Here is a 14,502-nt window from a genome sequence, read left to right on the forward strand (position 1 = left end):
CCTCGATGCATTGTCTGGTGCGCGATATTTTTCGACTCTTGATTTGTTATCGGGGTTTTGGCAGTTGCCGCTCGACGAAGAGTCGAAACCTAAGACAGCATTTCGGACTCCAGGGGGGCTGTTCCAGTTTAACCGGTTACCCATGGGACTTCACTCCTCTCCAGCGACGTTTCAGCGACTTATGGAGTTGGTTTTGTCGGGATTACAGTGGGATACATGCTTGATTTATATGGACGATGTCATTGTTTTCAGTAAAACGTTTGAGGAACACCTCCAGCGATTGAGAGGGGTGTTCTTGCGAATGCGATCGGCTAAGCTGAAATTTAAACCGGCCAAATGTCACCTCCTTCGGAAGTCGGTTAGATACTTGGGTCACATTGTCGATTCTTCGGGGATCTCCACCGATCCCGCGAAGACGGATTGTGTCGGTTCGTGGCCGACACCTACGTCCGTTTCCGACGTGCGTAGTTTCATCGGGTTTGCTTCTTATTATCGGCGGTTCGTTGAGCACTTCGCCACTATTGCAAAGCCCTTGCACGCTCTAACGGCGAAGGGAGTGAAGTTCAAATGGGGACCGGAGGAGGAGGCCGCGTTTCGCTCCCTCCGGGACGCCTTGGTGGGTGCCCCACCCTTGTGTTATCCCGATTTTGCGAGTCCCTTTTTGCTGGACACGGATGCTAGCAACACGGGCATTGGGGGGGTGCTATCCCAAGTCGTTGGGGGTGTCGAAAGAGTTGTCGCCTACGGTAGTAGGGTGTTGTCTCCGGCGGAGCAGCGCTACTGCGTCACCCGTCGCGAGCTGCTTGCCATTGTCTTTTTTGTGCAGCAGTTTAGGCCATATCTCTATGGTCGTCACTTTACGGTCCGAACGGACCACGCGGCGCTACAGTATTCATTGAGGGTCGCCCAACCCTCGGGCCAGTTGTCGCGTTGGTTGGAAGTCCTCCAGGACTATCAGTTTACGACTACGTACCGTAAGGGGTTGCGACACACAAATGCCGATTGCTTGTCGCGGTTGTTGCCTTGCGATGAATGCGCGTGTTTGTCGGGATCGGCGCGCTGTAAACCGACGCTTGCGGGGGAGATGGGGGCACTGGCTGCGACAGAGAGCGCACCGATCGTGGATGATTCCACTGCCTCTCAGGGTCGGGACTCGCTGCTCTCGTTGTCGCTCAGCGAATGGGGCCGTCTCCAGATGGCGGACAGCTCACTGCTAGCATTGCGCCGCAAAGTTGGGGGTCCCGAGGGGGACCAGGAGCATACCGGCTCCTATGTACTTAAGCAGGGCATGTTATTGAGATGGGACAGTTTGTCCCGGCGGAACGCACTCGTGGTGCCTTCCGCTGTAAGGGGGAGGGTTGTCTTGGCGGCACACGAACGCCTCTTGCACTTGGGAGTTAACAAGACGCTTGCCCTGCTTCAGCGTGACTATTACTGGCCGGGAATGGGAAGTGATGTGATACATATTTTGAAGGGGTGCGTTGAGTGCGCCAGGCGTAAACCACCGCCCGTGGCAGCTAATCCACCGCTGCAATCTATTCAGGTCTCGCGTACTAACGAGCTCGTTGCACTCGATATTTTGGGGCCCTTCCCAGTCACGCCGAGAGGGAATAAATATTTGTTAGTGGGGGTCGAATACTTTACCCGATGGCCTATGGCGTGGCCTCTCGCTAACCAGTCGGCAGCGGCTGTGACGGACGCCTTCGTCCAGGGCTATGTCCTGGACAAGGGGGCTCCCGAACGCCTGCTGACCGACCAAGGTAAAAAATTTTCGAGTAAATTGTTGCAAGAGGTGTGTGATCTGTTGGGTACCAAGAAGGTGCGTACCTCCCCGTACCACCCGCAGACTGACGGGATGGTGGAGAGACTCCACAAAACTTTGACTTCCATGCTGTGCCAGCAGGTGTGCGAGGCACATGTAGATTGGGACCTGCAGGTCCCGGGAGTCCTTGCCGCGTATAGAATGGCCCCCCATGCAGCTACGGGGTTTTCCCCATTCTATTTGATGTACGGTCGGGAAGCTGACCCGCCAATGGAAACGCAACTTGGCCTGTCCGCTCCACGAAATAATTCTAAATTGGCAGAACATATTAAGTTTAATATTCACAAGCTGACAGAGGCGAGGGAAGCCGCACGGCTTAATTCGCGGGCTCGCCAAATTGCTAATGAACGGTTGCGGGCACGGAAGGTGTCCATGCACGAATGGAAACCAGGTGACAGGGCCTGGCTGCATTGCCCTCAGGCACCCTTGGCTACGTCGCCTAAATTGTTGAGACCGTGGAGGGGACCTGTGGAGGTCGTGCGCGTTGCACGGCCTCAGTGCGTTCAGATAAAGTGGGGAAAGCGCCGTTGGTACGTTCACCCCTCCCGACTGAAACCGTTCTCGCCTCCATATGGCCTCCCCTTGTGTCGTGATGGCCGGGCGTGTGACGTGACCGGCGACCCAGAGGGGGAAATGTCTCTGCCTGATCCACACGTTTCTTCGCCTGATCTGCTCCCAGGTGTCTCGGAACTGACAGCTGCCGATCACCGGCGGCCGGATCTCCGCGGCGGGGCCGGCCCTTTCAGGCCCGTTCCGCGCCGTCGGGAGCAGCCGGAACCGCCGGACGGTCGTCAGTGTCCCGTCCCATACGACGGACCAGCCAGACGGACTCGCGCCAGGTCGCGCTACTTTGCGTGACCTGCCTCGTGAGGAGTCGGGGCAGTTGGAGCGCCTCGTCACTGCGTGTAGGCGCAGGGACATGGGGCGCGTTCGTTTTTTGAATTTGTTTGTATTGTGTTATTGTTGACTTTTCGTGTTCATTGTCAATCTGTACATAGTTGTTGTTGTTGTTATGTTACGGGGCACACTGGGGGGTTACAGGGTTTTTTTTGTTTGGTTGTCGTTTTATTGTTGCGGTTGGTTGTTGTTAGCAGCCGGGCCGGCTGCGAGCTATGTGGGAGGGGGTGATGTAGTGGTGATACGCGCTGGGTGTATACGTTGTGTGCCAGCGCGTATGTACGGGTGTGTGTGTGGCGACGCGCGCTGGCGGGGAGGAGCAGGCGTCAGTGCGCGGGTGGGGGTAGTGCTGCTGATTGGCTGTATGCCGGTGACGCGCTGAGAGGGAGTGATCGGGTGGCAGCGCGGTGTGATTGGTCGGGGAGTGGAAACACGCGCTGGGCGGAAACGGATCGTAGGGATAGCGCGTGGTGATTGGGTAACTGAGGAGCGGTGCCGACGTTGAGGTCCGCATCCGCTCCGTCTCCCGGGAGGAAGAGAGATATAAGGTGATGCACAGAGGAGTAGAGGGCAGAAGTGGAACCATCTAAGAATGAAGACGAAGGTGCAGAGATAGAGCCCGGAGAGGAGAGTAATGGAGAGTAGAGGAGAGTAAGGTATAAGTGTGTAGCCAGAGAGAGAGAACGGTCTACACGAGCTGAGTAATGTATAGTGTGTAGCCAGAGAGAGAGAAAGGTCTACACGAGCTGAGTAATGTATAGTGTGTAGCCAGAGAGAGAGAAAGGTCTACACGAGCTGAGCAATGTATAGTGTGTAGCCAGAGAGAGAGAAAGGTCTACACGAGCCGAGTATGCATACGGTGTAGCCAGAGAGAGAGAAAGGTCTACACGAGCCGAGTATGCATACGGTGTAGCCAGAGAGAGATGTAAGTCTACACGAGACGAGTGAAGAGTGTAGCAGAGGCGTAAGGTCTACACGAGACGAGTGAAGAGTGTAGCAGAGGCGCAGAGTCTACACGAGACGAGAGAAGAGTGTAGCCGAGGCGCGGAGTCTACACGAGGCACAGAGAGCCAGCAGCACAGAATCTACAAGAGTTGAGAGAAGCGTAGGGCGGAGAGAAGAGGTCACGAGTTGTACCGTTGTATGGTGACCGCATTGTGAAGAAGAGAGGCCACGCGTTGTACCGTTACAAGTCAAGATTTAATAAAAGAAGTGTGTTCCCGTCAAGGAGTTTCCTGCCGTCATTTTCCAATACTTCACATACTACACTATACACTACACTATACACTTCAAAATATGCTACACTGTACACTACACTATACATTACACTACCAAAAACTACACTATACACAACACTATGCATTACTCTACACTACACTATACACTACAGTATACACTAAACTATTATGCACTACACACTACACTACTATATACTTCAATATACACTACACTATACACTAAACTACTATGCACTACACACTACACTACTATATACTACAATATACACTACACTATACATTACACTACTATACACTACCTTATATACTATACTATACAATACAATTCTAAATTCTACACTATACACAACTATAAAATACACTATACACCACAATACACACTATACTGTACACTACATTACTATACACTACACAATAAACTACACTAGGAAATACTACACCATACACTATACTATACACTAGACTACTATATCCTACACTATACCTTACAGTATACACTAAACTAATATACACTACACTATACAGTACACTACTATACACTACAACTACTATGCACTACTCTACTATGCACTACACTATACGCTATAATATACACTACACTATACTCTACACTGCACACTACACTATACACTATATTACACTACTATATACTACACTATACACAACACTATGCACTACTATATACTACACTATACACTACAGTATAAACTAACACTACACGACTATATACTACAACATACACTATACACTACACGTTATATTCGACTATACACTGCACTACTATACGCAACATTATGAACATACAATAGACATGTCACTATACAATACATTACACACTACACTATACACTACTATATACTACACTATACACTACACAACATACAAACACGATACACTACGCTATTCACTACATACTACACTATACACGGCACTACTATATATTACATCATACACTTCACTATACGCTGTATTACTATATACTTCACTATACCTTACAGTATACACTACAATACTACATACTACACGATATGCTACACTATACACTACACTATATACTACACTGTACACTACATGACTATGAACTACACTATACACTAATATACACTACACTATATACTACACTATAAATAGTTCAACATATTTACGAAGTATAAAGCTGGACAATTACGAAAATGAACCCACAGAGCAAACGAGAAGCAACAGAAACGCGACTTTTAAGCAGGAGGATGTTAAACATTTCACGGACAAGCGAGGTGAGTACCATCAATGTTCTTATAGATACCACGCAGGGTATATACAAACGGGGCATTATTGCGAGCGTTTAATCTGGTGAGCTACGCTTACGCATGCACGGACAGCACTCAGTTCATGCGGCAAATGGGATCTGCGAAAATATAAGAAAGTGATAATAATGGGAACATTGATTAGAATTATGCAGTGTTCGGCGCCGTCTGTTCTCCTGTAGGAATGTTAAAGCCGCACAATCACAAAATTACACGAATGCACATTCAAAACCCACAGAGCAAACGAGAAATTTTGTTTTAGTTTGATGTCCTTACTCCTGCACCTCTGATTAGCGCCGTTGGCTACGTACGTTGTGAAATAAATTAAACATATGTACACTACACTATACACTACAATACACACGACACTACATACTAAATCTTGACTTGAAACTTTCGTGACTGCAGAAATTGATATTCTTGGTTCTTTCGGTAAAGTCACGTAGATAGCAAAAAAAATGTATTTAAAATAAAAATGTTATTACAAAGATTTGTTTTGTATTATACTATTTTAATTATATTTTCTATCTACGTGATTTTAATGAAAGAACCAAGAATATACTACATACTACACTAAAAACTACACTACCCTATATACTACACTTTACACTACAATTCGAAACATTACACTACACTACTATACACTACACTATACACCACAATACACACTACACCATACACGACACTACTATGCACTACACTGTACACTACACTATGCATAGTTCAACATACGTACATACGTACAAAGCTGGACAATTTAAAAATAAACCCACATAGGCAAACGAGAAGCAATCAGAAATGCGACATTAACCGAGGAGGAGGAGGGTGTGCCACATTTCACGGGCAGACGTGATGCGTAACATTTATGTGCTTGTGTATACGAGGCAGGTGTACTGCTCGGTAATGACTCCGAATAATTGAAGGAAGGCAAATTCTATTTGCTGGATGTGTAATAATTGATTTATACTGGAGGAGGAATCCGATGGGCTATAAAGCTCTTTGCTCACAGATGTCCAGTGAGGGTACCGGGTAGTTCGAATGTTACAACAACAAACACAATACTCACAAACACGATCGGAGTGCAAAGTACAGGAAAGGCAAACACATCACTTTAATAACTATAAATTATCCGTCTTCCAACATTATCTGGCCGATCCCAGGCCGATCAGGCAAAACCGCTCCGAAGGCTCCAGTCAGTCAGTATCTGCGCTTGATTTCAGTGTTAACTTATATACAGTACCCTATATACTACATACAACTTAAATGATGACAATACTGCACTCTAAATATGTTTGATTACTATTAACTCCAGTCAAAAAAACAGAAATCACGTAACAATGCGATCCGGCCAAAAGTGAAATTTGGCGTTCACATCAGCAGGATTATTTATTGCTGTCTATTTGTATGTATATTTATGCCAATTTCCCAAAGTAAACAAATGTAAAACACAAAAAGATAAACACACACAACACCTACAAACATAACGCCATGCAAAAATGTGGAAAAATTATCTATTTTAAATCATTATGATTAGTTATTATCCGGATAATCGATGATAGACTGGCTCACTCACTTAGATTTGTTGTATCTTGCCAGAAAAAGCTGCTGAGGAATTAACTTATGTTTCGGAACCGACCTGGCAACATAATTATAGCTCAACAAAGTGCCTTGTCATGTTTACATGTATATACGTGTGTGTTTAGACTGCCAAAATTATCGATGTATACTACGAGAAGCTGGGGAATACAGCGGATTAATTACTGAAGCAGTTCGAACAAATGCATGCGACTCGGAAGGAGTTTTTATAATAATATTAGTATTCGTATTATCCGAGTAAGTTTACCCATATTGAGTTATTACGGGTCTCGTTCGAGGTTGACTCGGCCAGCAGACGGACAAGGCAGCCAGAGTGAATAGACAATACATAAAATATAAGCAATATTATAAATATTAAAGATGTAAAATGATGCAGAGTTGTTGAGCAAATATCATGGACATAGCTCAATGGAAGATGATCGCCTGTCTTTGAGGAAGGACACACACAGAGAGTGAGACAACTGCCTTGATTGTTACTTCAAAAATATTGTAAGAAAATTAAATAATCTACACAGTCCGTTCTCCCGTAGCGCAGCGTGTTGTTTTCACGAAGCTAAAGGTGGATAACCCTAAAGCGATGATGAATGTATCATAGGGAACACGTTTTTTGTCCAAGACGTGGATGCGAATTGCATATAACGCGATCGAGCGAACGTAGCTACATCACAGCTGCCTCGGCATAGCATCATCGTCGTCGTCATCGTCGTTGTCATCACCCACGGGATGCTGCCGGATGCTTCTAGATGCTACCCACACGCACGCGCCCTCGGTCTATGTCCAGGCCGTGCGTCACCCATCTCACACGTTAATGTGGACTGTGCTTTACACCTCCTATGTAATGTATCATTATTGATTACAACGCGATCGAGTCGAACGGAGCAACGTCACAGCGGCAGTCGGTGGTGGTGGTAAGGCTGCCTGGGCCTAGCATCGTTCTCATCGCACGAGGCATTGGGATGCTGCTGGATGCTTCTGGTAGTTGCTACGCAACCACGCGCCTCAATCTTTGTTCAGCCTGCGTTACGTCATCATCTCACAGTGTTATCGCGGACTGTGCTTTACCCCCTACACTATATATTGTTATTTATTAGAAAGCGATTTTGCATAACGTGGTGTTCTTCATACAATTCGAACACGTTATAGGAGAACAGAAAGCGGCATTGTCAGGAAATGAAATAATTAAGACAAAATTAACGAGAGAGAGAGAAATCATGATTTTTGAAAACGACCAATACGATTATCGTGAGTATCACATATTTGATTTATCACTGTAAAGCAATATCGCTAGAACCCTGGTGTTAAATATTCCGTTGGATGAGACGGCTAACTCGAGTATTGGGGCTGGAGAGCAGGCTTCTGTTTGCGTTAGAGCAGGGATAGTGTCAAGATACGCGGCAGGTTTTAGGGATATAGGGATTGGTGAGACGATCATGAGGGCGGCGCTAGAGTTATAGATAGAGGGTAGTGCTAGTGATAGAGGTGTAGTAGAATAACACGCACGGGGGTTTGAAAGCGGTGTGCATGCATGTGCGAAGTTACGGACAGTGAGGTCGCATCGGGTCGGGCAGGTGCGACGGCAGAGAACGACGGAAGGGAGACGGCGAATTGAGATGCGTGGAAGCGATTGGCTGGTTGCGCACGCAGGCGAGAACAGGCGCCAGGTGGACGGGAGATGGGGCGATAGCGGCGGAAGCCACGGGCGCGAGGCGGCGGCGAGGGGGGGTGGCAGCTTAATTAGGAATTAATAAGCAGGGAGATATATACAGAGGCACGAGAGAGACTTGGGGAGTTGGTCACAAGCCTCGCTTCTCACATCTCGCCCTCGGTATTGGCTGAACCCCCGCTGGAAAGAAGAGCGAGGTTGGGGAGACGAGAGCAGTAGAGAAGCTATCGGAATCCTAAGGGTGAGCATGAGAGGCAAGCAGTAGTGAAGCTATCGGAATCCTAAGTGTGAGCTTGAGAGGCTCGCAGTAGAGAAGCTATCGGAATACTAAGTGTGAGCGTCAGAGGCTAGCAGTAGAGAAGCTAGTGAAATCTTAAGTGTAAGTGTGAGAGGCTAGCAGTAGAGGAGCTCGCGGAATGCTAAGTGTGAGCGGGAGAAGCTAGCAGAGTACATAGTGGAGGCTAGCAGTGGAAAATCTAGCAGAGTAAGTAGCGGAAGGCTAGCAGTGGAGAAGCTAGCAGTGTGTACATAGCGGAAGGCTGGCAGTGGAGAAGCTAGCAGAGTGTATAGCGGAAGGAGACAGCGGAGCGGGGCAAGCAGACTAGCAGTAGATAGGCTAGGAGAGTCAGAGCAGACTAGCAGTAGAGAGGCTAGGAGAGTGAGAGAGCAGGCAAGCAGTGGAGAGGCTAAGAGAGAGAGTGAAAGAGAATGAAGCGGGCGAAGCGGGCGAAGCGGCGCAAGTGGGAAAAATCACGACGGGGTTACGGGGTGTCGAACGCGAGGAGTTCTGTTCAAATAAATGTGACGCAGGAGAAAAGAAGTAGTTGTCCGAGTGAAATAAAAAATAATCACTACGGAGATATAGGTAGGGTAGGGCTCGTGTTAGAGATATAGGTTAGTGAGAGTGTTAGAGATTGAGGGTAGGGCTAGTGTTCGAGATGGAGGGTAGGGCAAGTATATTCTTGGTTCTTTCGGTAAAGTCACGTAGAAGGGAAATAATAAAATACAAATATAAAACAATAAAAACAATAATATATTTGTATTTTATTATTTCCCTTCTACGTGACTTACCGAAAGAACCAAGAATATTAATCCCTGCAGTCACGAAAGCTTTAAATCAAAAGGTAGGGCAAGTGTTCGAGATTGAGGGTAGAGCTAGTGGTAGAGATAGTGTATTTACAGTGTTAAATATAGAGGGTAGAGATATAGAGTACTAGCGGTAAGTACCCGGAGTTGCCCGGGCGAAAAAGGCAGACACACACACACATGGACTTGCACACAGACATCGACCCACACACATAGAAACACATGGACTTACACGCACACACACACACATATGGACTCCCACACAGACATCGACTTTAGACGCACACATGAAGTTACACACACAAATCGACTCGCGCGCGCACACACACACAGAGTTACACACACATATCGACTCACACATATGTAGTGGCGGTACGCGCTGACAACGGGGGCGCGTGTGTGAGCGCGCCGGGTGTGGTCACATCGCATGGTATAGCGGTGACGCGCGCTGACAGTGATGGATCACGGGGCAGCGCGTGGTGCGTGGTTGTGTGCGCTGACACAAGATGGGAAACAGGATCATGGGGCAGCGCGTGGTGATTGGGCAACTGGGGTGGGTGCTCTCAGCGACGTCCGCATGGGCTCCGCCTCCCCCGGGAGCGGAGGACTATAAAGGGGGACGCGCGGGAGCACTCGGGGAGTTGTTAACCAGTGAAGATCGAAGACGGAGTTGGAGAGATAGGGCCCTGGGACCCCTAGTCCCGCTGTCCTTGTAAGGGCCGGGGCCCTGTGCGGCTCAGAGGCGAGACTGTGGGACCCGCGGTCTGACGTCCATGTGGGGCAAGACTGTGGGACCCAGGGGTTGAGACTGATACCCCAGTTGGGGTGGTTTCCCGAGAAGCTACGGGGCGGAAGAGCCCGTGGGTGTGTAGCCGGGGAACCCGCGCAGCTTAGGCTACAGTGGCCATACGTGTAACTAAATTTGGTGTTAATAAAAGTGTGCTACCCGTAAAGTCGTCTCCCGCCAAGTTACTACATTACACATACATACATAGACTTAACAAAACAACAACCGCCATTCGCCACTAAGTGACCAGGATATGTGCACCTTGAGGCCACGTGAAGTGTCGAACGCCTGCTGGCAGGAGGTCACGGGGCAGACCCAGATGGCACAGGTCGACTGACTGAGACGACTGGCTGATGCACCACCTGTGCCCCATACTGTGGCAACTTGCTGTGCTTTAGGCACCCGGCGCTCCGCTCGTTGTTGTGAGCGTCGCTCCTCCGCCCTCTGTTGTTGTTGGAGGGCAACTGCCCAGTAGCGTCCTTCAGGAGCCTCCTCCACAGAGGCCGATCTTGACACGGCTGATACCAGTCATCGGCAAGTCCACTGAGCTCCACGTCCTCCAGTACCACATTACTCCATCTCTTCTCTAGCCCGTGCCGCGCCTATTTAGCCCCCTCGATCCGGCTGAACAAAAGCTGTTTAGGCATGCGGTGGCTGGGCATGCGGGCTACATGACTCAGGCAACGCAGCTTTGCCTGCCAGAGGAGCTCACCGATGGGACTTTGTCCATATCTTTCAAGTATTGTGAGCTCCTCACACAATGCAGCCTGGTTAAACCCAGGATGGATCGTAGGCAGGCCATACTAAATGTTTCTAACCGGTGAAGATGTTCCATTTGGGGGGTCCAAGTTTCGCAAGCGTAGAGAAGGGAGGGAATGACCGTGGCCGAGAAGACCTGAAGCTTCGTGCGGAGTGATAGACCAGGTAGCTTCCACACAGCGTTACACAACCGATGAAAAGATAATGTGGCTCGACAGATTCGGAGTGAGACCTCTGCTGTTAAACCGGAGCTGGTCATTAGCACACTGGCAATGAGGTATGGGAAACTCTCCACACTCTCCACAACTGGCCCATCACCAATTGGGATTTGTGGGGGTGGAGTGTCCGATGGTACAAAATACGCAGGTGCTTCGTTTTGGTGGGGCTGATGGTAAGGCACCACCTCTTAGTGGCACACTCCAGTTTCAGCATCAATGCCTCCAACTCCTCCTCTGAGTGAGCTGCAATTACCAGGTTGTCGGCATACATAACGTGGTTGACCAATAGGGAGCCATCCCTTGACCGCACCCGGGCATCGATCAGCCTCCCATTGTATCTGTAGCAGATGGGAATTATTCTAGTACAGCCATTGGAGGCTTGACGAACGACGTGGTTCAAATACATGTAAAATAATGTGGGAGCCAGAGGACATCCCTGTCGCACCCCAAGGTGTAGAGGGAATGGCTCTGACTCACGGCCACGTAGTTTGACGCGGGGCTGCTCACTATCATGAAGGTCCTTAAGGATCGTGAGCAGTGGGTCAGGGACTCGGTAAGCACGAAGAACTACCCAGAGCCCATGCGTACTGATGGTATCATAGGCCTTGACCAGGTGAATCAAGCACACACATGGACTAACACGCACACATGGACCTACAGACACGCAAAGAAATGGACTTACACTGACTAACATGGAGCCACGCACACACAGCGACAAACACACACGCACATGGACTGACATACACACGCACATATCGACTCACACACACAAACACATCGACTTACACACACACATATGGACTCACACACACATAGACATCCACTTGAGATACACACACATGGAGTTACACACATATATCGACGTACATACATACAGCGACTTATACACATACATACAGTGGGGAAAAAAGTATTTGATTCCCTACTGATTTTGTACGTTTGCCCACTGACAAAGAAATGATCAGTCTATAATTTTAATGGTAGGTTTATTTGAACAGTGAAAGACAGAATAACAACTAAATCCAGAAAAACGCATGTCAAAAATGTTATAAATTTATTTGCATTTTAATGAGGGAAATAAGTATTTGACCCCCTCTCAATCAGAAAGATTTCTGGCTCCCAGGTGTCTTTTATACAGGTAACGAGCTGAGATTAGGAGCACACTCTTAAAGGGAGTGCTCCTAATCTCTTAAAGGGAGTGCTCCTAATCTCAGCTTGTTACCTGTGTAGGACTTGAAATATGACGCGCCACGCGTTCTGTTGTTCTGTTGCTATGCAAGCGAGCAGTGTACAGTGGGGGTATCTGAGGACAGGATTGTTGTTGTCGGGCGTGAGGGAGACGTCGTTAAGAGGTGCGACAGGTGTTAGGGGTAACCGAGGACGCAGGCCGGTGATTGGTTTGGAGGGTGAGTAGTTAATGACCGGCGCCACTCTGGCGGGAATAACAAGATCACTTGAGGCTGGGGACCTGGGGGCGAGTGGCGAAGCGGGGGGGGGGGGGGGTGAGATAATTGATTGGGACCGAATGGTGTGGGGATAAAAGAACAGAGTAATGGAGAGACGGGAGTCTTGGTGGGAGTTGGAGTGATCGGTGCCCGGGAAAGAGAGGAGCAGCAGTGAGTAGAGAAGATACGATAAGGGTAACAGTGGAGAGAGATAGGACAGTACGGTAGCAGTGGAGAGAGAGAACGTAGAGTACGGTAGCAGTGGATAGAGAGAACACAGTGAGCGGTAGCAGTGGTAGCAGTGCATCGGAGAGATACAGAGTAGGGTAGCAGCGGAGTAACGGACCTTGGGAGAGCAGGAGAGAGAACGGAGAGACATAGAGTGTCGTTGATGGCGGATAGCATAATGGAGCGAACGGGGAGACACGGAGCGGTGATGAGGAGAAGGTGTGAACTCTAAAGTGCAAATAAACGGAACGAGAAAGACAACCGAAGTACGAGTCCTACACCTGTATAAAAGACACCTGTACACAGAAGAAATCAATCAATCAGATTCCAAACTCTCCACCATGGCCAAGACCAAAGAGCTCTCCAAGGATGTCAGGGACAAGATTGTAGACCTACACAAGGCTGGAATGGGCTACAAGACCATTGCCAAGCAGCTTGGTGAGATGACAACAGTTGGTGCGATTATTCGCAAATGGAAGAAACACAAAAGAACTGTCAATCTCCCTCGGCCTGGGGCTCCATGCAAAATCTCACTTCGTGGAGTTGCAATGATCATGAGAACGGTGAGGAATCAGCCCAGAACTACACGGGAGGATCTTGTCAATAATCTCAAGGCAACTGGGACCATAGTCACCAAGAAACAGTTGGTAACACACTACGCCATGAAGGACTGAAATCCTGCAGCGCCCGCAAGGTCCCCCTGCTCAAGAAAGCACATATACATGCCCGTCTGAAGTTGGCCAATGAACATCTGAATGATTCAGAGGACAACTGGGTGAAAGTGTTGTGGTCAGATGAGACCAAAATGGAGCTCTATGGCATCAACTAAACTCGCCGTGTTTGGAGGAGGAGGAATGCTGCCTATGATACCTTGTATAAAGGTGTCAGTTTTGTACCAGTTGAAGGGGTAAAAACCTATTACTATTTTTTGCCACTGGTAAAGGAGATGTCTCATAGTGCTGTCTATGACCCCAAGAACACCATCCCCACCGTCAAACATGGAGGTGGAAACATTATGCTTTGGGGGGGTTTTTCTGATAAGGGGACAGGACAACTTCACCACATCAAAGGGACGATGGACGGGGCCATGTACCGTCAAATCTTTGGTAAGAATCTCCTTCCCTCAGCCAGGGCATTGAAAATGGGTCGTGGATGGGTATTCCAGCATGACAATGACCCAAAATACACGGCCAAGGCAACAAAGGAGTGGCTCAAGAAGAAGCACATGAAGGTCCTGGAGTGTCCTAGCCAGTCTCCAGATCTTAATCCCATAGAAAATCTGTGGAGGGAGCTGAAGGTTCTAGTTGCCAAACGTCAGTCTCGAAACCTTAATGACTTGGAGAAGATCTGAAAAGAGGTGTGGGACAAAATCCCTCCTGAGATGTGTGCAAACCTGGTGGCCAACTACAAGAAACGTCTGACCTCAGTGATTGCCAACAAGGGTTTTGCCACCAAGTACTAAGTCATGTTTTGCAGAGGG

The 14,502-nt window shown here is 48.4% G+C and overlaps 1 protein-coding gene across 2 annotated transcripts in view; it reads right to left on the reverse strand.

Annotated features, from left to right (window-relative positions):
• The window catches only part of LOC144738065 (uncharacterized), a 77,406-nt gene that overhangs the window by 40,420 nt on the left and 22,484 nt on the right, over window positions 1–14,502 (reverse strand). Inside the window, exon 1 of one of the 2 annotated variants that reach the window (XM_078620974.1) lies at window positions 10,634–10,921. The exons of the other annotated variant lie outside the window; for it this stretch is intronic. Coding sequence (XP_078477100.1) covers window positions 10,634–10,745 — 112 coding nt within the window. The 5' untranslated portion in view covers window positions 10,746–10,921. Of the gene's footprint in view, window positions 1–10,633; window positions 10,922–14,502 lie in introns of those variants that run through there. 2 annotated transcript variants of the gene reach the window in all.

This window comes from Lampetra planeri, chromosome 77, assembly GCF_965212315.1.
Source record: "Lampetra planeri chromosome 77, kcLamPlan1.2.h2, whole genome shotgun sequence".
NCBI lineage: Eukaryota > Metazoa > Chordata > Hyperoartia > Petromyzontiformes > Petromyzontidae > Lampetra > Lampetra planeri.